Genomic DNA, 25,623 nt, shown 5'->3' on the forward strand with positions numbered 1-25,623 from the left:
CCTCAAGTATATATGTTACTAGTCAGGTCTGTGATCTTATTTTACTTTCCAATTTAAATTGGTTTGTGGCTGTTTCCTCATGGGCATCTGGAGGTGTTTGGGGGTGTTTTGGGTGGGTTTTTTTTGTTGGTCTGTGATCAACTTATTTGTTAGAACAGGATCCTGTATGAAATTACCCAGGGACAGTCTTGCTAAAATTTCCTTAACTTTTTATGGTCAAAAGTAGGCATCAATACTTTATTGGTTTTGCCAGTCATGGTATGAGATTTCCAGCATATGCTTCCCTGATAGTAATGTAATGAAAAAATTGCAGAGAGATATTTAGGACTTGCTCTTTCTCATTACTTATCTGATTTAGAAGCCTTAGGACAATCCTCTACCAGCACAGCATCCAGTGTGTTAGCACCTCTACCCAAAAACAATAAGGAAAATATTGCAGTACATCAAAAACTACATTATTTTTTAGAGAGGACAGGCTCAACAACAGACTGACAAACAACAACAACAAAATACTTTTTGTATTTTGCCCAGGCAAGTGCCCTCCAGCCCATGCAAAACAGTTTCTTAACTCTGCACAGTTTGGGGTGCTTTATTACAGAATAATATGGGACATGGGAGAACCATAAGTAGAAAAGTCTGGTTTCTTTTATGAAGATTTTTCCTCGTTCTCCAAAAGAGCCCTTGGAGGCCAGTGACAGCAGAATGCTTTCCTCAAATGCGAACAGCAAATGCAAGATGGTGGAAATATACAACAATTTTATGCTTAGAAAAAGCAGGAAATTCTAGATGTCAAGCATAAATAGAAGAACAATGCTTGAAATAGGTACAGAAATAAATGGGTATTATAGGTACAGGAAAAAGTGCTTGAAATGCATCCTTTGTTAGATAAATTCTGTTTCTATTTAGACAACACACTTAAATATACTGTAACATAAATGTATTAGAAATTTAACTGATAATCTCCCAGAAACAGTTCTCTGCAAACATTTCCGTGGTGCTTTTTTCAACTGGGAGAAATCCTTCAGAAACCTTTAGGGAGGAACAGCACAGAAGGATTTTGGGCAGTGCTGGGCGGGGGTCTTGATGTCTGCAGGCTGTCTACCTCCCAGGTTTATGGGAGGCTACCTCTAATCCTGGACTGGGGTCCTGGGGACTCCTGCCCTGGATGCGATGGCACCGCAACCTCACCCGTCCGGCACACTCTAACAATCCGAGTGAAGCTGCCTAGACCATCTTCTGTCCTGGGAGGTCAAAGCCGGGACTCTATAAGCCTAAAGTCAGTGTTATTCAAGGTCTCCTAAGTCTCCCCTGGCTGACAGGGACTGCTTGGTTGGGGGTGCTGGATTCTGGGTCTTTTCTCACTGATCAGAGAGACTGTCTGCATTGGGTGCTGTTGCATGGCTGAGCTGCAGTGCCCAGGTATGCCCAAATGAACTTTCGCCTCCCGATTCTCCAAGGGCCTCCTCTGTGTTGTACCCTTCTGTCTGGGCATCCTCTGGTGTCCCAGCAGCGCTGTCATGTCTGGGACTTGAAAAAGTCCTGCACTTTCTGACTTGGTATCTACAGGGGAAGACGGGATGAGGTCTTTCATCACGTTATTTTGTTGAAAACTTTTCTTTGCCCTTACCCTTGATATCTCTCTCTGGTTTTGTTGGGCAGTTAGATTCTGGCTTTTGTTGCCAGAGATCAGCAAAAGATTTACTTCTTTTCATCTGCTGCTTGGAGGAGGAGAATTTGAAACAAGATTAGTGATTGTGCTTAAAAAAAAATAAATAAAAAAGAAGATAAGGGAGGGAAAAAAGTCTTTTGTCCATCACAGCTGTTTGCAGTGTTTTGTTCCTGAAGCAAGTTAGATAATTTTTTTTTTCCCCAACCATCTTTTCATGGAACTGATGAGCATTGTGCTCTCACATATGGTATCTGCATCTATTTGCTACCCATCCTGCATGGCTATCCTTTTCTGTGCCACTGTAGCTCCTGCCTCTAATCTGTACATATTTCCTCTTTAAAGTGTGCTTTGGGGCACAGACCCTCTTTTTGTTCAGTCGTGTGCACGGGAGCTGTGAAGGAGCCCTTCTCTTTCCTGCAGGACAAATAATGAATCATGATATCCAGCGCTGTAGGGACTTTCATAAAACAGGATTGCCTTTTAACCTGTGCCAGGTTGGTTTTTTACTGAGCACAATGTCTCTGTGACTTTTCATACTTGTTACTGCTGCTTATAAAAATAGGCTATTATTTAGGCTATTATTAACCACTTTTGAAGGCTGGAGTTGAAAAATGAGTGGAAACCTGTATCCTGGTGTCCCCTGGTTACTTTAAACTGAAATTGTGGGGTGTGGAGGGCATGATTCAGAACATTTATTGCAGATAAAAATGTTGTAAGGTGAGTTTGGTCACGCTGTCATGCCCCAGCCACCCTGGGTTGGCAGTGGCAGTCCTGGTGATGCTGCAGGAGAAGCATCACCTCCCTAGTGTGAAGCCCGGGAGCAATCAGCTCTGTTGCAGAGCTGTTCACCTGACTCCTCTGGGAGCAGTTAATCTGTTCAGAGCATTTCTGGAAGCTTACAGGTGAGCATTATTTCAGATTTTTTTTATGGCTTACCTTGAGATGGGCAGTATTGTGTATGTGTATTATGTATATACATGTATGTATGTGTACAGTGTTTCTGGAGCAATATTTGCACAGGCTGCGTTAGGTGGAAAAATAATTAACCACAGTGTTTGCTCTGAGCAGGTGGGTGTAACAGGAAACATCATCATTCAGGATTTTAGTTGTTTCCTAGTAAGTGAACCATTTTGTAGAGTTAATTTAATTCATTAGTTTTGACATTTTCCTATTTTCCACTGAGGACAAGGGATATCTGCAGGCAAAAATATGTGATTTTGCTGGAAATCTGCTTTTATGTGGAATATATTTCCACCTAGAGCATGTGTGCACATTTCAGCTCATTCCCCAAATTTAATTCTCCCGTTGTTCTTTATTTTTAAGACTGAGGGGGAAGTAAATAAAGTTCGTTACTGTTCAGATGAATGCGTATGCTTCTGCAAAGCTCTTTTCAGTTCCTGGTATATTTGAGGTGAAATCCTTGATCTGTAGAGGTCAGAGGGGAGTTAACGTCACAGACTTTGGGGAGAGTTACGATTCAGAGGCTGCAGAGAATGGCTTGCCACAGCCTACCTGTAATTCTTGTTAGCGTATCAGTAAAAACGATCTTAGATCTCATGCTTCTGTTTCTGAGATGGAGCTCATAGATGTGATGCTGTGGAAGTCCTCATCCAGCAGCTGGGTTCTGGGTTGTCTTGCAGAGTACTCACAGATCTTGCTGGTAAGCACCGACTGGTTTCTAAAAATCAATGACCTTTAAGGTGTGCTGAGTAGGGAACCCCAAATTTCATCTTGCCATGTAGAAAAGTACACTTGCGCTTTTGTCTGTTACATAGATATCACACATTTGTAGATGTGTGTGTATATAAAAAATACATATATGCAATTCTGGGGGGAGGCAAGATCTTAAAGCAGTCTCAGGCTTCTTTATTAAACTTTAACAGAGTTATGGCTAGTGGAAAGAACGAATTCTCTGGTGTTATTTATGGCAGAGATGCGAAGGAGCTATGATGCTAGAACACCAAGAAAAAAATCAGTTATTTAACAATCTATAGTTTAGCTGTATTACGTCGTAAAGATGGCTAGTCTTCAAGGTCTGGGTAATTTCTTATAAAATTAACTCTAAAGGAGTCATTCTTTGCCTTTGGTGATGCAAAGCAATTGGTTTAAATGATAAATATTTGAGGCCCCAGACTTTTATACAGGTATTTGAATGACAGGCTCTAATACTTCGGGAGGAATTTTTCTCTTTTCCCTGTCTGTCTTCTTCTCTGGACAGTTCTTCAAATTTCACACAGTTCTCCTTTCCGGGCAATACAAACTTAAAAATAGATTTACTGCTCTGGTAAACAAGTCCATAAAAAGCACAAAGTAATCCTGGATCTGCTGTTCATCATTTATTTAATAATGCAGATCTTTCTACGAGAGCTTTAGTGCTCCCCTTCAGAGGCTATTCAGGGAACTGTAAATCAAAATTAACTTTGAGGAGGTGTTACTTGGTAGGAATGTATTATTTGAAGTCACTCTGCTCGTCAGCAAAGCTCCAGGTACATCTAACATGTCTTGATTTGCATCAGCCTTAAAAGAATTTCTGAACCTGCTGAGTTCACTGGATCTCTTCCTGACTTTGAGGAGTTTTAGTTTTGTGCGGGTTTTTTTCGGTTGGTGTTTTTTTGTGTGTGTGTTGTGGTTTTTTTCTTTCTTTTTTTTCTTTCAATTTTTTTTTTCTTGTGGCAAGACAGAAGTCAGATCTGGACTCTTGCACATGGCCACCCTCCATGGCAGACCATCTCTGACTTCTGAGGATGAATTTGGATCTCAGTCTCCTCCAGCTTATCGTTTACCTGCTTTCTGTAGCTCAGGGCTGCCACCTCTTAGGTCACAGTGGTACAAATACTGGAGAAGAGCACGTCCTCCACACTTAAGCAACATCCATTGGGGTACACCACTAAATCCTGTCGAAGCCTATTCTGGTGACATACCTAAAAATGCTCTCCTGGTAGCAGGAAACTTATTCCAAATTTGCATTATTTTAGCACAGCTAAGAATTTAAGCTAGTTTTTAAAATGGAAACAATAACAAAGTGTAATATTAAATGAGCTTATGATTTAATATGAAATCCAAAACTGATAAACAGATGATGTTTCCTTAATGTTCTTAGGCTAAACCCTTGATACTTGTTTATCGAACTGCCTGTATGATTATACCTACTATGGTGGTTTGTAAAAGTTTTTATCTGAGATTAAAAAATTAACCTTACTAATGGCTACAATAAAAAGCTACAGAAGAGTAATTTAAAATACAGTGAATTCTGTTATTACTCAAATTCTACTCGCTTCACCACATTAATTTGTGCTGCATTAAATTTGAGACTTCAAGGTTGTTCAGCAATGTCAAAGCTTCCGTGTTTTGATTTGGGTTTTTGGGGGTTGGTTAAGTTAACTGTCTGTGTAACAGCAGTAACTTTGAGTTGGGTAAGTAATAAATGGGATGTTTTTACTTATTGAAGGCCCCAGTGCTGTTTTGTGGTGTGTGGATTTGTAAAAAGGACTGGTCCCTCTGGCACAGAACCTGACACTTCCTTTACTGAGAACATCAGTGTCTCAATGTTATGGACCAGGATCTGAAACCCTGATATTTTAAGTAATGTCCCTGTTGGACTGGAAGGCAAGTTTAGCATGAGTGATAGTTATACGTGTTATGCACTGCAGTGCAGGGCTTTAACTGCAGACACTTTCACTGTCTGTACAACATTTTCCTACACTTGAAAGTGAATTCACGTGAAGGAAGCCTGTGAATTTAAAGAGCAGTTGTATGCAAGTATCTTCTTGTGCATACCTTTTGTTACAAAGGAGATGATCCCCTGCAAAAGAAAAGATACAAAGTAATAGCCTTTTCCCATGATGGGGCCTAAATATTAATGTACTTGCATTCAACCTTCCCGTTGGAAGACGTTTCATTTGTCTGTTGTTCTCAAGTTTTTGCTTCTACTTTAATTAAATTAAGTGACATTTAGCTCAAGCTGGGACTGTGCTTCTGACCTCTGATTTGAAGGTAAGTTGTCATGTATTTTTGAAAAGCACATTACTTTCAGCATCCCTTCCTTCCTTCTAAAGATGTTTTGCTTCCTTTTTATGACCTTAGCTAACCTTTTCGGAGCTGATTCAACTCTGCCAGCCCAGCAGAAACCTCTCTTTTTCTCCCTGCCCTATTTCTGGGTGGACTACTGAGTTGACCTGCCTCATGAAGGGGTCCAGCAAGCACCAGAACTGGGTGCAGGTCGAGCAGCTGAAGCATGGCTGGAGATAGGAGGGCTTGGCTAGGGGGGAACCAGGACCCTCTCTCCCTTCAACAACGGTGACCTGGTAGGTTGGTTTACGTCAGACCACTGCCTCTTTTGCAGCATGGAGGGTGCCTCTTGGTGGTACCTTGCCTTGCAGTGTGCTCTAGTGTAAATATTAGCTGCAGAAGTATTCACCTCTCTGTAAGTGGGGGATTTGCGAAGATATGGGCTTGCCAAAAGAAATGTTTATTACAATTCTCAGAGTGTTGCCTGTCACTCACTACTAAGGCAGCAACCCAGGAGTCCCAGAAGATGGGAATGGAGAAACAGAAAGGAAGCACAGTACTGCTGTTGCACTGCTTTCTCCCACAGGTCTGTCTGGTTCATTTAAGTGCCGCATCTCCCTGGGCCAGTCTGCCTTCTAACCTCTCTCCCTTTGCATATCCTCAGTCACCTCCTACTGTCAGACTCCTCCATTCGTAGTTACCCTCTGGTTTCTGTGGTCTTGCTCTTTTATCACTTCATCTCCTTTGCTCACAGGGGCTCTCAATGACCCATTTCCCTCATAAATGCCCATCCTTAGGTGCAGATGCATCAACTTCACCATTCTTTCCTCTTTCTGGTAATCTTCCACCAGTCCTCGTTATCTGTGAATTTCTTTTCTCTTCACCCTTATAGGAAGAGCTAATCTGATGTTCAGAGAGTCTAAAAGAATCTAATACGTTTTGCTAATGAGAAAAGCTTTTCCATATTTTGAGCTAGGTTTTGAGATAGATAGAAAGGTGTTTACCAGCTGAGCGCAGCAAGGAGATGAGGCATATCAGTGGTATGAAACGTGAGCAGAAGTGGTGCCCCGGGATGTAGCTGCTTGGTGCCTAATCCTCTCGCTGCTGTCCCTGGGTGTTCCGGGCATCCAATGGGCAATGGAAAGGGCCAGTTGTTTCTGTATCACCCTTTTGAGATCTGGCCTCTAGGGTGTCTAGAAACATGGAAGAAGGAGATCTGCCATGGAAATAAAAGGTACTTTCCAGGAGGCTGGTGCTGGGGGCAGAGACTTGCTTCAGAGATGTGCTGTTTGGGACTTGGCTCGGCTTTTTGTTGTGCTCCTGTTTGCATCCTTGGCTGTGTCACCTTGGAAAATGCACTGTCTATGTGTGGGTTTGGCAGTCCCTGAAGAAAACCTCTGTATGTTTACTACACCGTTCTCTGTCTCCTTTTCGTCATTGGGGAGGGTGTCAGGTAGAAACACGCTGCTGAACGTCTGTTGTATTTTAACTCACATAACCTGAAAGCAGATCCCTAGCAAGTGTCACTTGAGTGTTGTAATGGAGTTAGATTGAGCAATTTATGGAACCATAAGAGAGTCAACCTCAACTTCCACATAAAATGCACAGGGAAGGGCAACAGGGGTTTTTTAACTTTTCTTTGGTTACCATGGCTGGGGTATTGCACCACATTGTGTTCCCTTTTTTTTTTCTGTGTGTGTGTATTCCATCTCACCATGTAAGAGGAGGCTCTTGCAGTTGTGAAGTCTGTTCATACCTGCTGTTTGCTGGGTGAGGGGGGCTCACTGCTTCTGGTGAAGGTGCCCAAAGGAAACTCGCAAACAGTTTTTGCTATCTTATATAAAATAAGAAAGTCCAAGATGGCCTGGGGGGCATGCGGATGTTTGATTCACATGGGGAAACTCAGGCTGAAGCCACATTCCTCACCTTCTGAGGGTTATATCTAGTTCTCTTCTTCCTTTCCCTAGCAGATTTTGAAGTGCTTTATGGAGATCAGATAATTTTCCTATTTCATAGAGGAGACAGCAATCAGCTGAGGCACTGAGGGGAGAGTTGGGAGTGAAGACCAGCACTGTCCAGCAGCAGCCTTGCACTGCTGATGGCTTCAGCCGTTTGGCCACACTGGCTGCCTTCAGTCTTCATTTTCTCCCCAGAGGAGCTGGATATGGATGTTGCAAGCGTTTGCTGCAATGTCTTGGCACCAGCCATTGTCTGTAGAATGCACCTTTAACCCCTCCGCAGGCTGAGAGTAGAAGAAAGGCTTTTTCACCCTGTCCCCCTAGAAAAGACACAGAATTCTTTACTATTTAAATTGTTGTCAGCATATGTAAAGAAAGTGGAGGAGGGAGAACAGTATTTCCATATTTACGTACTAATCACAAGTTTTCAGAGAACTTTGGACCAATCGGGCTTTTTAAGTTTGTCAGAACTATATTGGTATTTGTAAGCAATGGAAATACTGGGGAATGGGGGTATTATACATTGGAGAAATGTTTTTTGTCACTATCTTTAACCTGAGTTTTTGTTTGCTACTAATATTGTTGTTGAGATCAGAGGACGGGTATAATTTGGATTAAGGAAAAAGGAGACAGAAGAAGCACTGAGCTACGTTTTCATGCTGCAAATGAATGCACTAATGAGACTGTATATCTCAACAGGGAAAAGTAGGATCCTGATTTAAAAAAGCACTTAAAGATGTGCTTCTCTTCAGGGGGTGAGAATCGTGTAAGGCCTATTGACTCACCGATTGAAAGGGATTTCAGCTCGTACCCATACCTGAGTAGGCTTCAGAATAAGGAGAGGAGGGAGATTTTTTTATTACTACTTTCTGTCTGTTTTTTTTTTCTTTTCCACGGAGTCAAGGTAAACTGTGGGAATATGAAGTACTGTGAAATCACTAATACAGAAACATTCTTCCAAATTAGCAGGAAACCTCTTCTCCCAGTATGTTGTGTTTGCCTTTGGGAACAGTAAGTCAGGTATTTAGCTGGGCACACCAAATCATGTGCAGAGCTTGTGAAAATAATTATCTCTACATTTCCAGCTTTTGATTCACTGTCCTTAAATATGTGCTGAAATTTCACTCTGAATTTTCTGAGCCAGAACATCATTTTGCTGGGAAAATTGCATATAAAGCCTAATTAAAAGCATCATCCCACACTTTTCTTTTAAAAGTACGTCTACTACCATCATGCCTCTAAGTGTAACAAAGCTCAACAAGTCTGTAGCAGCCAAGAAGACACGTAATTTAAAGGCTATTTCAGCATTTGATTAAGCACACAGTGATAACTAGAAGCCCATGCCCTGCAGGCATGACAAGAGGCAATTATGTTCTGAGGTCAAAAGCGAGGGGGAGAAGAAGCACAAGATTTTGATGACTTACTTAATTTTCCAGCTCCTGAAATTAGCAGAGACAAAGAAGTTCTAAATCGCCCAGATAAAATCCTGTCATTATCTGTTGCTGTTTCACCCTCTGGTCTCACGTTGCCCTGCAGAAGCTCAGGAGGATGATTCTCCACTAAATGGCTGCACTTAGAAAACTCAAGTTGGCACACGTTTAAATGTTAAAAGACTGTTTTTCAAAATCTTTAAGTTCTACCGTCTGTATTTAGATGGCTGTCTGCACGTAGGATCCTGGAAAAAGACACCTGTTTTTCAAAGTAGTGGAGCGGCCATCAGCATCTCTTGACTTCAAGCCAACAATTAGGTCACTTATTTAGGAGATTAAATAAGGAGCTCAGTGAGAGACTGCAAAGATAGGGAGCTGCTCAAAGGAGAGAGAAGTATATTAATGAATTAATACAATCGTGCTGTGTATTCCGCAGATGGGCTTTGAAGTAGCTTATTCCATAGCAAAAAGCAAAAACCTTTTGCTCCTCCCAGGAAAACCAGTAAAAACGTTTAAATAAGATTATAGTATAGGGATGCAACATCAAGAAATGTGCTCGCAAGGAGATAAACAACCAACCTCCAATCTCCATTTAAAGCATTTATTGCGGATGTCGAGGTAGAAAAAAAGCCATGCAGAGCAACTGATTCGGTGGAGGATGGCAGGATGGAAACATGCCCCATTGCTTTCTCCTGTCATATTGTATTACAGTGTGCAACTATTCCTACGATTTGTCCAGGGTGTCACATTTCTTTTATGCAGTATGTCCTGGAAATAAATGTTGACTCCATGATGCCACAGTGCGGTGTCTGTAAGTGAAAGCTGCCTTTCTAATGGCAAGCAGTGAAGTGATTATGTGAGAAACAAAAAGGTGAATTCCAGTAAACAGAATAGGAAGTAGTACATGAGCTGTTATTTCTGGGGAGGCATGTTTGGTTTTGGTTTGGGGTTTTTTAGGGGCATTGGGGACTGACATTCATGCAAGTTTAGTAGATCAGTGCTATAAAGCCTCATGTATAGGAGAGATGCCCAAGGTACAAGAAATGTGCTCTCACACCTGGTGCAGGAACATGCTTAACAGCTTTTACTAAACCTCTGTATTTTCGTATTAACTGTGAAATCCTCCACTAGAAGCCTGAAGTACTGCATCATTATTGTTGATAGAGTTGCTGTGAGATTAGGATGCTATCTCTGTCCTCAGATAAATTTCTATTTTAATAAAACCGTATTGCTGATAGCAGTTCCTAATATCTTATTTCCAATAAAAGACGAGAGTTAAGATTAGCTGCATATGTACAGGATTGGTGATTGACAAATACACCAGGTTTGTATGAGTGAATTCCCAGACAGTTAATTTCTGTGATTTTAAGCAGGGTTTTCCACAACCATCACGTGTTTAATGTCTGCTTTCTTTGACAATATAGAATAGTTACTGCAAAAAATGCATAGGAGTTAACAGCAAAAATATACTTTCTGAGGCATGTGGGTTGGAGGTTTGGGTTTTGTTTTCTATAGTGGGAACGGTAAAAAGTAAAGTAGTATTAGCAACTGTCTTTGCTGTTTCTGTAGCCTGCAGTAGCCTCCCAGAGAAAAGAATCCAAATTGCACAAGAACTGAGCCAAACCATAGCCCCAAACAGCTAATATGGACTGTGAACCTCATTTTGCCATTTTCTTGGCAGTTAATAGGAGTCCTCTAAGTGCGTGGCAGGAGGAGGGAGGGCACTTGGCCTCAGCGTTCTGCCAAAAGCTGCTAGAAACCTTCTGCCTCCCGTGTTGCCAATCTGCTCGGGTTTAGTATGGAAGAGGCTCAAAAAGAGAGCTCACCACAGCTCTTTCCAAAACCAGCAGCCTGGCATCAGAACTTTTCTGGTCAACACTCGGCCTGTGAATGCTAATAGTAACGCAGGCAAATAGAAACTCCCCCCGTGTTGCCATGGAGTCTGGTGTTTTGCAGAGCAGGGGCTACTGCAGGCTTCTGTGGACAGATCCTTTTAATCGATCTTAATACCTCTTGATGTTATTTGTAGGATAGGCTAAAATTGCTGGGCTTTGCCAGCTCTGCCTTTCTGACAGGCTTATCTCTTCGATCAAATGTTGTCTCTAACTTTGTCCCATCCTTCCTCCACTTGCCTTGTCATTGATTAGTGACATAATGCCCAGCGTAGGAATAAAATATTGCGTCTTGGAGGTTTGTGCTTGTCTTCCTGGCTTCCCTCCTTCTGTAACAGGGCAACTTGGTCACAGTAAGAATTTACTGCATTACACAGATGTATGGTGCAATATGACCTCAGAGCAAAAATGTTTCTCCGATCCTGGGGAAGGAGGACATCTTACATGATCCAAACCCTAAAGTTATGCTAATTGTAGAAGCTATTATTCGAGAATAAATGCATGTCTGTCTTGGGAGTTTGGCAGTTAGTCCAGAACTCTGACACATAAGTAAGGATCTGATACTAGAGTAATCCCTGCAAATTTACAGAAATGGAAATGTTTATCTGTCCAATAATACAAACCTAAATGAGAAAACTGACAATAATAGAAGGCTTCACGGAAGTTAGAGTAATGTGTTGGATTGCTGACTGCCAGACAGACAGCAGCCTTGATACAGGTAAGGGGTATACCTTCAGTACATATATATATACACTGAATATATATCTACCATCAGTACACTTGCATTTTCAAACTTGGCGTTCATGCACCGTGTGGAAGTTTTATGGGACAAGACAACAGCGCATTGGAAGGGATTTTTAGTTTAGGGGAGGGTATTTTGGTGTTTTCATAATGGGGCTGGGGAAGAAGTGAGCTGTTGAACGATGCTTGGTCTCAGATGGGCCCTGGATCTGTTAGAGGGTTAAACCTTCCCTGACTGCTGTGGGACCATCACATAGATACAGGCTTAGTTTATATGTTGAGCTGTGTGGTTGGAAGTAGTACAAAATGGAGGCAGAAGGGCATGTCATGCCTGCCGCTGGAAACCTTTTTGATGTGTGGGTGAGTTTTCATTCTCATGGAATAAGGAAGGAAAGGGGTTGGCTTTTGTTTCAGTTTGTGGCCAGTGTGCTCGGCTGGGAAACAGGTATTCACTTCCCAGCTTCACTGTGGATTTCCTGTGAGATCTTCTGGAAGCTGCACAACCCTTCTGTGGCTGAGACGAGAATGACAATGCATAGCTACTTCACATGGATATTTGGGGGATAAATACATTCACGTTTGTCAAGCTGTTGAAGATCTTTGGATCAAAGGGGCTGTAAAGATGGGAAATATTATGGCTTGTTATCATGTGAGTTTATTTACTAATACTTTAGGGTTTTCTTTTCAAGGCATCTGAAAGCGTGTTTCTTTTTTCTTTTGCAAACTCTAGCCTGGATTTCTTTTAAAACAGGTAAGATTTCTGAGAGCTCTTTAAATTAACTTTACTAGTATGTGCCAGTATTGATCCAGGCAGATCTGACACAAAGCTGGGACAACTTTAATCACTCAATGTCCCATACATTGGCCTTTCCATGGAAAATACCACTGCAGGGCCCAAACTTTGGGATGGTTGCCAGAACCCACAAGTCATCCCCCGGCACGCTGCAGGCTACAGCAAAAGACATTAGCCTCATGTTTTCTGAGGACCAGAAAAAGGACCGGGAGCAATACAGATGTTATTACATCTGCAGTAGGACAAATGCAATCTCTCTGAGCACGTGGGGTCCTGGTGCTTGGATTGCTTGTTGTCGGAAAATTTCCCCCAGCTGATCAGGTACAACACAGGACTGTAATTTTATGTATCAAAGCCAACTAGCTTTTCACCTGGTAAGTAGAAGGCATAACAATGCCATAGTTGCTATTTACCTCTTTCAGTAGGGGATTTCTAAAGCTCTATATAAAGGGGATTGTTAGCTTATTTTTGAAATGAGAAAATCAAGTCACTGAGTGAAGAATCGATTTCTCTGGGCAGCCAGCAAGATGGGGATCAGTCCCCATTTCTGCAGACCGTATCTCAATGGTATCAAAACTGCCTCAGTACAGCGTATGGATAAAACCTGCTGCTAAACATCATTCCACTTTTAATCCTCACCTCAGTGTGGAAAGTAAATGTTTGCTGTGTTTCTGTGTTAATCCTTGCAGCTTTCAGCCGTGCCCCGGTCCCCATGGCTGTGGTCCGAAGGGAGCTGTCGTGCGAGAGTTACCCCATAGAGCTTCGCTGCCCAGGAACAGATGTTATCATGATCGAAAGTGCCAACTACGGGAGGACTGATGATAAAATCTGTGACTCTGATCCTGCTCAGATGGAGAATATCCGCTGTTATCTGCCAGATGCCTATAAGATTATGACTCAAAGGTATAGTATTTAATATTCTTTGTTTGCTGACTGTTGTTTTTTTAATCCGGTATGTACACACCAGTTTGTGTGTGTGTGTTTGCATGAGAAAATGCAGGTACTTAGTCTGTATGTATGTGGACAGAATTACAGCTATCATTGCTAAACTGTGGGTTTAACAGAGTTGGGTTAGCGGCGCACAATAGAAGTCACATTTGCTGTAAGTACTACTAATCAGTCATCTTGAAACTCACTGCATCTCAGTTTTACCTCTGAAATACCCAAATATCAAGGCTCTTAATGAACATATAAGTGAAGTCTTTCTCAAATGCGCGATCACTGGTTTTTGTGCTGTGTTCAAACAGATGGCAAATAATCTCCTTCAGACAATTCATATTTTGTGTTCAAAATAATGTTTACATTTTTCAAAATGCAAAGAAAAGTCTCCATCATTTATTGTGTTTCCAGGCTTAGTTTTAGGGAGGATCTGAATTCCTAATCAAGGACTCGCATTCACATTGGTTTTGCAGGAGACTTACTGAAATTCTGTTTAATAACTATTGCTGTTAAGTGTGGCTACTGCATCTGGAAATGGCAGCTGAGATACACACCATGTAAACAGGTTCCGGTATTGCACAGCGAGGGCCTAACAGCTTATTCCAGCCTAGAGGTATCCTGGTTATGGAAAGCCTTTATCTGTTGCTGAAGTTTTCAGGTGATTTCCTGGCACAAGAGGTGTTGTGGGAAGGATTTGTAAGTCATAGCTCTTGACATGTAATTGCATTTGGTACATTTCTCCTAATAACTACATGTGAATAATTATTCAGTACATTTGGCTATTAATTAAATAATAATAGAAATTAGTGTTTCAGGGTATTAATAATGGTATTGACATAGGCAAAGTGTTGCTAATTGAAGTCATGACAACAGCATTTGCGTGGTGACCTAAAGGCTAAAGCAGTGCAAGGTTTTAATGGAGTATCTTACTATTGTTTTCTGTGGCTGCTTGTGCTAAAAATGGGGTTGTGTGAGTGACAGAAAAGAAAGTGTGAGTTTCGTCTGTATGTGACATGCTAACAGCTATTTTTGAGCTCCTTTTAGAATTGCTCCACATCAAGGATTTAGACCTCCAAATGCTGAGAGGTCTCATGAAAAATGTCCTCGTCGTTGCGTATGGTCCTATAAGCCCATTCTTTAAGTTGACCCCCCTTGCATAGCTGGTTGAAGTCCTGTTTGCAGGATTGTTCTGGTTACGTTTTCAAGACAAGCAGAAAGGGTAACAACGTGCTATCGGCTAGTCCCTTGGATTGGGCATGGTTTTAGTGGAATTACTCTAATTCTTCTGTTCAGGTTGTTAGTGGCTTCAAGCAGATACCCTTAATCCTCTGCATATTGGCAGAATAAAACCATGTCATCCCCTTTGTGGGGCATTACAGAGTACAAAGATTAATATTTTTATATATACGTAGTAGCGTCATCCAGACCTTAACTTGCAAGCCACACGCAGAGCTCTGCAATCTTCTGGTCGGTCCCCATGTGTAGCAAGTCTGCAATAAACATTAGCCCATTGGTCAGGGAGGGCACATAATCATGTTGTGTGCCCACAGCACTGGGATGAAAACTTGCGTCGATTACTCGGCTCCAGATATCATCTCTGCGGACTCAGACAGCTTAGCAGAGAGTTAGCAGAGAAGTGCATCTCTGCGGCAAAGCATCTCTGTTTTCCCATTTGGGCAGAAAGTGGTGCTGTAGAGGACAGCCTCTGAGGGGGAAACTTCTTGCAAGGGAAAAGCAAATCCCTACTGACTGAGTACTAATATCTGTGGGGCCTTGTCTGATGCTGTTTATCAGTGAGGAGGCTCAGGAAAGGATGATGGCTTTTTTTTTTATTTAAGCATTTGATCAATTTTCATGAATAAGTATGCAATTGTGTTATTAATTGGGTACTGTTGAGTTTCTTAGAAATAAATACAACCTGGTTCTAGTTAAAAAGCAGGTGAAAATGGGGAATAATACTGTATTTTTCATTTTTATGTCAGTCAAATTTCTTTTTTTAATCTACATTAATTCAAAGACTTGAAACCATTTAAAAATAAAACCATTAAAATGAAATATGTCCTTAAGATGCAAACCAGTCTGCCAGCTCATAGCTCAGAGTACGCCTTATAGCTGAGTCTCTGAGAAAAGTAGTTTGAAAGGAAAATCGTGACAGCCTAGTGGTTGTGCCACTAACTATGGCATTTTCTTCTGAAAGCCTCCACCTGCAAAATTAATCAGTTCAGCAGTATTTGGGTGGTTTTGCAGATGAATGCAGACTTTAATACAATGAGCTTGTCTTTGCTAACGCTGCGGGGTGGGGAAGCAGCTACTGGGAACTAAAGATCTTCGTGGCAGTGTAACCCACATGGTAATCGAAGCTGTCTGTGTGTGGAAAGAAAAACGATATGCGCAGTGCATGCTTATTATGCATTGATTAATTATTGCATTCGTAAATACACAGTCCCCTTGTAGGTTTTATAATAAGTTGTCTAACTGCTGGCAGTTTTTAATCAGCAACACTGTACAGCTGACTTAGACACATTATGGCATGGCTATGGGGAGAGGGGGTGGGAAGAAAAAGTATGTGTGAGACAAAGATGCTGTTAGTGTGTGAGCTGAGGCTGTGAGTGAGCAGATTTATGGTAGATATTAGCAATTGCTTCCCCAGCCCACCTTCACCCCCCCAAAAAAAAAAAAAAAAAGAAAAAAAGAAAAATTGAGCTAGTGTGTTCCTTTCTTCTGTATGTTTATTTAAATTAATTTTGCAGACAGGTACGTGGAGTTATTTTTAAAGGGAAAAGCATAAATCTAATGGTGTGTTTGTGGAGCCCCCTGAGCAGAGGGAACATGAGGAGTTCTTACTGCAAGCTTTGCCCTGAAAATCTCTAAAATCTTCAGAGTATTTCTCTAAGAAAAGAACATTTAAACAGCTTGTAGGGAGCTATTTTATAGGAAATTAAATCTCTGTGGCCTATTTTGTTTTTTAACTTGCCAGCTCTTCCTTCAAGCGTTCAAGCAACAGCTGCCCATAAAAGCTCACAAGGAGTGCTTTATGGACTGAAGTTTTTCCGATAAGATTACAGAAAAATGTGTTTCATAGCATATTTGCTTTGGAAAAATGTCTTTTTGAGGACTGTAACAAATAATTACAACACAGCTGAGAGGAGACAGTCTAGGAGGTTCCTGCAGTGTGTGGAAGATAACTTCCTGACACAGCTGGTGAGTGAGACTACCAGGGGAGGTGCCTCGCTAGACCTGCTGTTTACTAACAGAGAAGGACTGGTGGGAGATGTGGTGGTCGGAGGCTGTCTTGGACTTAGCGACCATGAAATGACAGAGTTCTTGATTCCTGGTGAAGTAAAGAGGGGGGTCAGCAAAACCACCACCATGGACTTCCGGAGGGCAGGACTTTGGCCGGTTCAGAACGCTGGTTGAGGGGTCCCCTGGGAGAAAGTCCTGAAGGGCAAAGGGCCCCAGGAAGGCTGGACATCCTTCAAGGAGGAAGTCTTAAAGGTGCAGGAGCAGGCTGTCCCCATGTGCCGTAAGGCGAACCCGTGGGGAGGGCGACTGGCCTGGCTGAACAGGGAGCTTTTGCTAGGATTTAGGAAAAAAAGGGGAGTTTATCACTTTTGGAAGAAGGGGCAGGCGAATCAAGAGGAGTGCAGTGGTCTCATTAAGTTGTGCAGAGAGAAAATCAGAAAGGCAAAAAGCCCAGCTAGAACTCAGGGTTGCCACTGTCGTAAGGGACAACAAAAAATGTATTTGTAAAAACATTAACAACAAAAAGAGGGCCAAGGAGAGTCTCCATCCCGTATTCGATGCAGGGAGGAATGTTGCCACCAAGGATGAGGAGAAGACTGAGGTACTTCATGCCTTCTTTGCCTCAGTGTTTAATAGTCAGACCAGTTATTCTCACGGTATTCAGCCCCCTGAGCTGGAAGACAGGGATGAAGAGCAGGATAAACCTCCCATAATCCAGGAGGAAGCAGTGAATGACCTGCTATGCCACCTGGACTCTCACAAGTCTATGGGGTCTGGTGGAGCTTGCCAAGCCACTATTCATCATGTATCAGCAGTCCTGGATAACAGGGGAGGTCCCAGATGACTGGAGGCTTGCCATTGTGATGCCCATCTACAAGAATGGCTGGAAGGAGGATCCTGGGAACTACAGGCCTGTCAACCTGACCTTGGTGCTGGGGAAGGTTATGGAGCGATTGATCCTGAGTGTGCTTGCCAGGCATGTGTAGGACAACCAGGGGATCAGGCCCAGCCAGCATGGGTTCATGAAAGGCAGGTCCTGCTTGACCAACCTGATCTCCTTCTATGACCAGGTGACTCACCTAGTGGATGAGGGAAAGGCTGTGGATGTTGTCTACCTGGACTGCAGTAAAGCCTTTGACACTGTCTCCCACAGCATTGTCCTAGAGAAGCTGGCAGCTCATGGCTTAGACAGGTGTACTCTTCACTGGGTAAAAAGCTGGCTGAATGTCTGAGCCCAGAGACTTGTGGTGACCTGAGTTAAATCCAGCTGACGGCTGGTCACGAGTGGTGTTCTCCAGGGGTCAGTTTTGGGGCCAGTCTTCTTTAACATCTTTATCAGTGATCTGGATGATGGGATTGAGTGCTCCCTCAGTAAGTTTGCAGGTAGCACCAAATTGGGAGTGTCGATCTGCTTGAGGGTAGGAAGGCTTATGAAGGCTCGTAAGTCTTATGAGGATCGGCTGAGGGAACTGGGCTTGTTTAGTTTGGAGAAGAGAGGAGGCTAAGGGGGGACCTTATTGCTGTCTGCAACTACCTGACAGGAGGTTGTAGTGAGGCAGGTGTTGGTCTCTTCTCCCAGGTAACTAGCGATAGGATGAGAGGAAACGGCCTCAAGTTGCATCAGGGGATGTTTAGATTGGTTATTAGGAAAAATTTCTTTACTGAGAGAGTGGTCAGACATTGGAACAGGCTGTCCAGGGGAGTGGTGGAGTCACCATCCCTGGGGGTGTTCAAAAAACATGTAGATGTGGCACTTGGGGATATGGTTTAGCTGGCATGGTGGTGTTGGGTGGATGGTTGGACTTGATGATCTTAGGGGTCTTTTCCAACCTTAATGATTCTATGATTAAATTCTAACCATGCCCATTGTAAACTGTGTGCACTGTACCATGGGAGTCTTCACTATGTCCTCTCTTGGACAACAGTGCCACAAAATTAACATATCATCCGTTAAACAGCTGGGGTAAAAGCAGCCACCTATTCCTGTAAGAGTTGCCTTTATTTTCGTAGTGTTAACACTGCTGTTTAGTCTACTAAAAAACACCCTAAAGAAAAATTTAAAAAAATAGGTTTCAGCATACTCTCTTGAATTTCTTGTGAATGCTTTCCACTAAGGAAATGCCCAGCTCCAAAGCACATAATCTGTGTGTTACTTTTTGCGTGCTGTTGCTTTCATTACTGGTGGAGCTAGTTGCCTTGAAAAAGTGCCACATAAATTTAAGGCTGCAACACGGGCAAGGGAATTAAACATTTAGTTGCCTCCTCCTTGATTCAGACAAATATGCCAGCGCATGCTTCTTGTTAAGGCACATACTTAAGGGTTTTGTGGAATGAAGGCCTGCCTGCGTACTTTCCTGGGTTGAAGTCAATGGAAGGAAGAAGATGGGTGGATCAGGTTTGACATGTATGTTTGCAGAACTGTGCGCTGTCAATACCACCTTTGTGTTTAACTCTGTAATTTGAAACAGTCTGTTTTACTGAGCTCCTTATCCTTTCCTGTAGGCTTTAACCTTGAATGTTAAAATGGAGGGGAAGGTCGAAGTAGCAAAGCTGGCATGTAGGTACACATACACAGAACAATTGCATTTTTTTGCCTTAAAGACACAATCAAGCCTTTCCTTTTGCTTTACAGATATTAGGAGTAAAGAGATCCTTGTCTACTGCAACCATTGTCTGCTACTCTTAAGCTGGAGGAAGGAAAGGAAGGATGGAATAATAAGATAAAGTTAGCAGGCATAACAGAAGAGCCAGGGGAGAAATGTTCACAGATATCAACAGCTGTTCCTAAAATCAAAGCAAAATTCCTTCTGCCTGCTCAAAATTTGGAAGGTAGAAAATGTGGAAAGTTCTTGCTGGGGAACTCTTGTATCTCTCAGCAACTCGAGCACTCAGTTTGCAAAGGGGACAGCTTTTGCCTGTTGCCACAATAGAGCATTGCAGAGCTCTTGGGTGCCACTGTTGCCACTTCTGGCTTGGGGATGAGGGCTGAAAGCTGCTCAGCTCTCCTCTCTTCTCCCCTGACAGGAGCACTGGACATGTTTTGTGTCCCACAGGCAAGACAGCTCTTGCTCACATCTTCCCACTGCTCTCAGGACAGAGACTGCTCCGGTGGAGGATGTGTAGCTGGCACAGTGCAGTGGGATGTGCACCCTCTCCTCCACTGCAGCCAGTCATGGTGCCATCTGCCCCCAGCAAAGTGCCCTGGTGTGGTGCAGGTCAGGGTGCTGCAGCTCTGCTGGTCTCTTCTGCTGGCTGAGCAGATCGAGAATTGCTAGTAGCTCTGCCAGAGGCACAGCTGGGAGGTAGCAGATGCCCTGCCGGGCTGCAGTTGCTTAGCTGAGCTAGTTTCCTTTTGAGTTTGAGTCTAATCTGTGTGGTTTGTCCCTGTGGTTTCAGTGTTGGCATCATTGGTGAAGCCCGCAGGTCAAGCAAGACCTAGAGTTTAAAAAAAAAAAAAAAAAAAGGCAATTAATAGTATAAGACTGTTATCAGCTTCTTGGCGGTCTCAGATTTCCAGTTAGTTTCATCAGAGGACCTGGTCCTTTCATATGAAGAGGGGCACTCACAACTGTCCTGGTAACTGGAGGGATGGCGGCAGGTGCTTTGCCCAGGGTGGGTGGGAAGAAAGAAATTGTATGAACTAGCTTGCATTACAACGCAAAGATTTTTCATCTCCTGAAGGGCTGTGTTTTGTTAATGTTTTTGGTTGATGATCTGAAAAATGCAGGAGTCCAAAACGAGTGCTATTATTATTGTAAAAATATTGAATCTCATGGTGTGCTGTTATAGATGCTATCAGCACCTGTGATTTTCCAGACACTTCTCAAATGCCAGTGATCTACTCTTGTGTTGGGAAATAAAGAGGCAGGGTTATCTGTATTTTACAGATAGGATAATTCTCGTTAATCATTCATAAAGTGGCCACTGGTTTTGATCATACCAATTTTGGGATGTTCTCATAGAGTCTTTTATATTAAGTAGTTTCTCTTGGTGCATGTTGGGTGGGAGTGTCGATCTGCTTGAGGATAAGAAGGCTCTGCAGAGGGATCTGGACAGACTGGATCGATGGGCTGAGGCCAGCTGTATGAGGTTCAACAAGACCAAGTGCTGGGTCCTGCACTTGGGTCACAACAGCCCCATGCAACTCTACAGGATTGGGGAGGAGTGGCTGGAAAGCTGCCCGGCAGAAAAGGACCTTGGGGTGCTGGTCAACAGCCGGCTGAACGTGAGCCAGTAGTGTGCCCATGTGGTCAAGAAGGCCAACGGCATCCTGGCTTGTATCAGGAACAGTAAGTGGGGAGGTGATCGTGCCCCTGTACGCGGCACTGGTGAGGTCACACCTTGAGTACTGTGCTCTGTTTTGGGCCCCTCGCTACAAGAAGGACATTGAGTTGCTAGAGCGTGTCTGGAGAAGAGAAATGAGGCTAGTGAGAGATCTGGAGAATAAGTCTTATGAGGACCGGCTGAGGGAACTGGGCTTGTTTAGTTTGGAGAAGAGAGGAGGCTAAGGGGGGACCTTATTGCTCTGTACAGCTACCTGACAGGAGGTTGTAGTGAGGCAGATGTTGGTCTCTTCTCCCAGGTAACTAGCGATAGGACGAGAGGAAACGGCCTCAAGTTGCATCAGGGGATGTTTAAATTGGTTATTAGGAAAAATTTCTTTACTGAGAGTGGTCAGGCATTGGAACAGGCTGTCCAGGGGAGTGGTGGAGTCACCATCCCTGGGGGTGTTCAAAAAACGTGTGGAAGTGGCACTTGGGGATATGGTTTAGCAGGCATGGTGGTGTTGGGAGGTTGGCTGGCCTTGATGATCTTAGGGGTCTTTTCCAACCTATGATTCTATGTGGGGAGGATGCACAGGACAAAGAGAGCTGCAGACCTGGAGGCTCTGTAATGACCAGGCTGTCAGTAGGACCGAATGAGCAGATTTCAGGTGAATTGCAGCACAGTTGTGTCAGGCTCTACAAAATTAATGGCATATTTCTCAGAAATCAACTTAGACATTGTTGTCACCTCTGACTTAGATACTGAATGCCCCATTTGGTAGGAACCCCTCCACCTTCCCCTGCATCCTGAGTATATTTTGGAAAGACTGCCAAGATACTACTCATTTTTCTAAATTTGTTACCTCACAGATGGCGTGGGAAGTGCATTTCTGAAGGACTGAGGTCTTGCAATGGGAAGCTAGGCTTTGCTCTTTCTGGGAAGCATAAGTTTGGTGCTTTAAGATCACCATGTGAAAAACATCAATATAGAGAAATAATAATGTTTCAGTTAAACAGTAGTTTCTGTAACCAGTAGAAATGAACAGGGAATACTGAAGCTCACGTTCCCCGGATGCTGATTTTGAAGGGTAGAAAACAAGCCTCACCACTTGGTTAAACAATCTTATTTTCTCACCATGCGGAATGATATTTTAAAATGAATCAAAGTCTACTAATCTCACCTGCACCTTGACCCTAGGACAAGGTCGCGTATACTATTACTAAAAGGGGAAAAAATAAAAAATAAAGGAACACGGTAAGTGCTAGTGGTGCAGTGTGCACTGAGCTGTTGAATCACTTTAAGAAAGGTTGTTACTTCCCAGCCTGTACAGTCTTAATTTATCCTACCTCTTCCATTCCTGGAAATGCTGCCAGACCCAAGCAGTGGAGTAAATTCTGAAAGCGACAGCCCCCTGGAATTGCCCTGGTACCCTAGTAAATCAGGGCTTGTCAGCCCAAGCATCTCAGCTGATTGCAGCTGCCATGGTAACAGATGAGGAGGAGGCAGTAGTTTCTGAAGGTAATTAGGTTCCAAACCGTGGAAGGCTCTGTAGATCAAAAATAATGCTTTAGGCTTCCCCGGGTACCAATTGGGAGCTGTGGCAAACTGTAAAACACCTCACTTAAAATAAATAAATAAAAAGACAGTTGTGTTGTGCCATGGTTGCAGGTTTTTGGTTGCCGTTACCATGCAATTCCAATGTGCATCTGTTTCATCTGAGAAAATCCAGACACGAGCTGAGAAAGCAACGTGCAACCGGCAGCCTCCGTGGCCAAAGGGAAAGGCCTCCTTGAAGCATGCAGGCTGGAGGAAGTTGGAGTAATTCGTCATTACTGTTTTCTAAGACTGTTTCAGTTTGCTAGCACTTTTGTTTTGTTTCATTTCATTTTTATCGCCCCTCACTGGCCCTAACTGACAAAGAGAAGACATGGGATAATCTCTTGGATAAATCATGTCTTGAAGTGGCCTCAGAAGTGCTGAACACATGATGTGCTGAAAACCATGCAGGGAAAATCCAGCTTTATTACTGCATCCATTACTTTACTTGTGTGAAAGTGGCTGGCTCTAGCATGTCAGAGGGAAGAGACTGGCAAGGCCTTGGCAGCCTGCCACATGTAGCTTTTGCCAGTGGGAGAAGACCAATGTGAAACATGTTCCTGTAACCTGTTTTTTCTGAACGTTTGAGGCTTGTTGAGAACAGCAGCTACTAATTTGTACCCGGCAAGGAATTGGTGAGCAGAGATGGAGGCGCTGCTGACCATGGTTGTCCACTGGTTGAAATGTGTGCTGCATTTATTGCAACATTGCAGGAGGTGGGTGCAAGCACAGGAAAAGCCTTCCTGTAACTGCAGGGAGGGCCATCAGGGAAGAAACAGCTTTAGGGCCTTAGGTACTATTCTCTGCTTTTGCTGGAACAGGATTTTGTACAATGAAAAGCATTATCTGAGGTGCCCAAAGAGCAAAGTTTAAAGCCAGGTATCTGCGTGCTGCCCATGGCACCTCCTGCCCGTTGCCTACATTGCTGAAGTGATGAACGTCGAAGATGCTTCTACACAGTCTTCCTACATCTTCAGTCTGCCTGAATGTGACAACCTTACGAGGCCATCATGGGGCTTGGTCTTCAGATGCTTGGTCTTTTTGTCATGAGGCTTAAATTTGTTTACAGCATTGCAAGATAGTGTATAAAGTTTATTCAGGCTAAATGGACTTATACTGTCTGAAGATAACGAAGAAATCATTTTGTTTGAGTAGAAAGATACATGCATGCTCCTTCTCCAGTTAGTCTTCTGGCTAGAAATAATGGCTAGAGGGCTGTGAGGTAAGATGACTTTGAAGTAATGAATCTATATCAGTTTCTTTTTCTTTTTTTCTTTCTTCTCGTACAAAAGAGCTCAGTTAGTCTGTGCCTGAGGGTCAAATGGGGTTTATACACAGGGGATTGTCTATTCTTCAGGGTATTTCAAAGCTTTCATTCAGCACATTTTTGACTGCATCGTTTGTGGAATCTTTGGAGCTTGAACTCCATATTCCATTCCAAGGCATGTAAAATCAGCACTGGCTTATACCACACCCTCTCTGTGTGTATGCCTGGGGCTTCTGTACTTCTCTGCAGGTCTGGAAATGCTCTCTGCAGACCTCACTCACCTTTGCACATTTGCAGTTTGGCATCCACAGCACAGCTTTGCATTTTGTGTGATCACTCCTGCTAATTCCAAATGTAAACAGGCAAAAGATTGGTGTTAGGCACAAATCATTCGCTTGCTAGTGTCAAAAACACGGACTGATGCAGGCAGTTTTCCTGGATCATCAGTTCAACATGGTCTTTAAATTTAAGTGTGAGTTTTGTTAGTGGGATGAACTGAAGTTTATATCAACCTCTTTGGGGAAAAGAGGGAGAGAATGGCTTTTATCAGAAGTGGTGACCCAAGAAAAGACTTTGCTGCCATTATGATTCAGGAGAAGGATTTTATGTATCAGTATATGGGGTGCATAAGAGATGCCAGGCTGCGTCTGATGTAAAGGAAGGGCAGGATATAGAATTTATGATTAGAGCCATCTTCTATGCATTATGCATAAGATAATACATTGGTGTCAGTATATACAGTAGAAGCCCTTAATTCAGCTGGGGTCCTGCTGACATCGTAAACTGGGAGACAGCAAGTAGTTTATGGGCAGTAGTAGAGCCTCCGGACTGAGTTATGGCCTCAGAATTCAGTCCGTTACTGAGAGCTGCAGTTTGTAGTAGGCAGTATATTAAGTGCTTTTACTCAGAGTAGGACCGTTGACAGAGAAGGAAAAACTCTATTGCAGAGGCAATGTGAGGAATAGGAGATGGAGTTAGGGGCTAGAGAACCATAGAGAACTATAAAACTAATGCAGGGGATGAAGGGAAGATTTGGAGCTGGCCAGAAGAAAAGATGCTGGAATGGGAATACGTTTTCCCCATGCTGTCACTGGTCTGCCCCCGTGCCCTGTCTGGCCTGCCTCTGGGGCAGGATGTGGCATCCCTTAGTGGGCAGGGTCTGTCTCTGCCAGCCCCACACCTTTTTTCATCTTGATGCCTCATAGTTAGAGATGGACTTTCACCCCAATGCCCAAGATATTTAATATTATTTCGGAGGTTGTGGAGTCTCCTTCTCTGGAGATATTCAAGACCTGCCTGGACAAGGTCCTGTGCAGCCTGCTGTAGGTGACCCTGCTTCAGCAGGAGGGTTGGACTAGATGACCCACAGAGGTCCCTTCCAACCCCTACTATTCTGTGATTCTGTGATTCTGTGATTTTCTTTGTTAGCATTAACTGCAATTACTGGATACTCTTGCTATCCATATAAATGGCCAGATCCTTCTGAATCTCATCGAGTCCTTGGTCATGATGACTTCCAGGAGCTCAAAGTCCAGCAGAACAATAGCTTATTGTGTGAAAAACAATTGCTTTTTGTCAGATTTTAATTTCATTGCCATCCTTTCTCAGACTGTGAAGACAGAGGCATGCAAGTTCCCATTTCTGCTCGTTAGCTCGCATGCCTTTGTCATGTTGCTTCTAACTTATTTGCCCTCCAAGGCAGAATGTTACGATCTTTCAAATATTTCTTCTTATGGGAGTTATTCTGGGTGTTTGTTATGAGTGTTCGAAGGTTTTTGTTATTTTTCCCTGAATACCCTTGAATTCTGCATTGCCACATTT

At 43.1% G+C, this 25,623-nt stretch overlaps 1 protein-coding gene across 17 annotated transcripts in view; it reads left to right on the top strand.

The window, feature by feature from the left end:
* ADGRL3 (adhesion G protein-coupled receptor L3) overlaps positions 1 to 25,623 on the top strand; it is a 522,074-nt gene that overhangs the window by 221,547 nt on the left and 274,904 nt on the right. For 16 of the 17 annotated variants that reach the window (XM_075421264.1, XM_075421268.1, XM_075421251.1 and 13 more), the window contains 2 exons: positions 12,429 to 12,449; positions 13,181 to 13,394. In XM_075421264.1, the coding sequence (XP_075277379.1) occupies positions 12,429 to 12,449; positions 13,181 to 13,394 (235 nt within the window). The remainder of the gene's footprint in view (positions 1 to 12,428; positions 12,450 to 13,180; positions 13,395 to 25,623) is intronic. The other variant, XM_075421255.1, reaches the window with a different exon arrangement.

This window comes from Opisthocomus hoazin, chromosome 5 (genome assembly GCF_030867145.1).
Source record: "Opisthocomus hoazin isolate bOpiHoa1 chromosome 5, bOpiHoa1.hap1, whole genome shotgun sequence".
NCBI lineage: Eukaryota > Metazoa > Chordata > Aves > Opisthocomiformes > Opisthocomidae > Opisthocomus > Opisthocomus hoazin.